We start from the raw sequence: 300 nt of genomic DNA, 5'->3' as shown, positions 1-300 counted from the left end.
CCAACCTTACCCTGGTGAAGTGCGTCTTAATCACAATGAAATAGTGGATGCCCCAAACCAGCTGGAAAAAGGAAGCGAACCCCCTGATGGAGGGGGTGTAGGGGAGGGTGATGCAGAACCACAGAAGTTGCATGCCGATGCTCACGGCCGCCCACGCAAGCCACACGCCCACCATCCACCTGATCTCCTGTGGGAGGGAACGCATGCATTTTTCTTTTGTTTCCTGTGGTCATATATCTTTTATTGCTATTATACATTTCTATTATTACATTGGGCATATATATTGATCGATTCCGATCG

The 300-nt window shown here is 48.3% G+C and overlaps 1 protein-coding gene across 1 annotated transcript in view; it reads right to left on the bottom strand.

The window, feature by feature from the left end:
- The window catches only part of LOC119590703, a gene marked incomplete in the record, with an annotated part of 10,254 nt that overhangs the window by 5,172 nt on the left and 4,782 nt on the right, over nt 1-300 (bottom strand). The window contains 1 exon segment of the mRNA XM_037939389.1: nt 11-187. Within this exon segment, the coding sequence (XP_037795317.1) occupies nt 11-187 (177 nt within the window).

The sequence above is a fragment of the Penaeus monodon genome, chromosome 27 (genome assembly GCF_015228065.2).
Source record: "Penaeus monodon isolate SGIC_2016 chromosome 27, NSTDA_Pmon_1, whole genome shotgun sequence".
Taxonomy (NCBI): domain Eukaryota; kingdom Metazoa; phylum Arthropoda; class Malacostraca; order Decapoda; family Penaeidae; genus Penaeus; species Penaeus monodon.
Note: the sequence above shows the minus strand (reverse complement) of the source record. Positions and strands in the feature narration are given on the sequence as shown.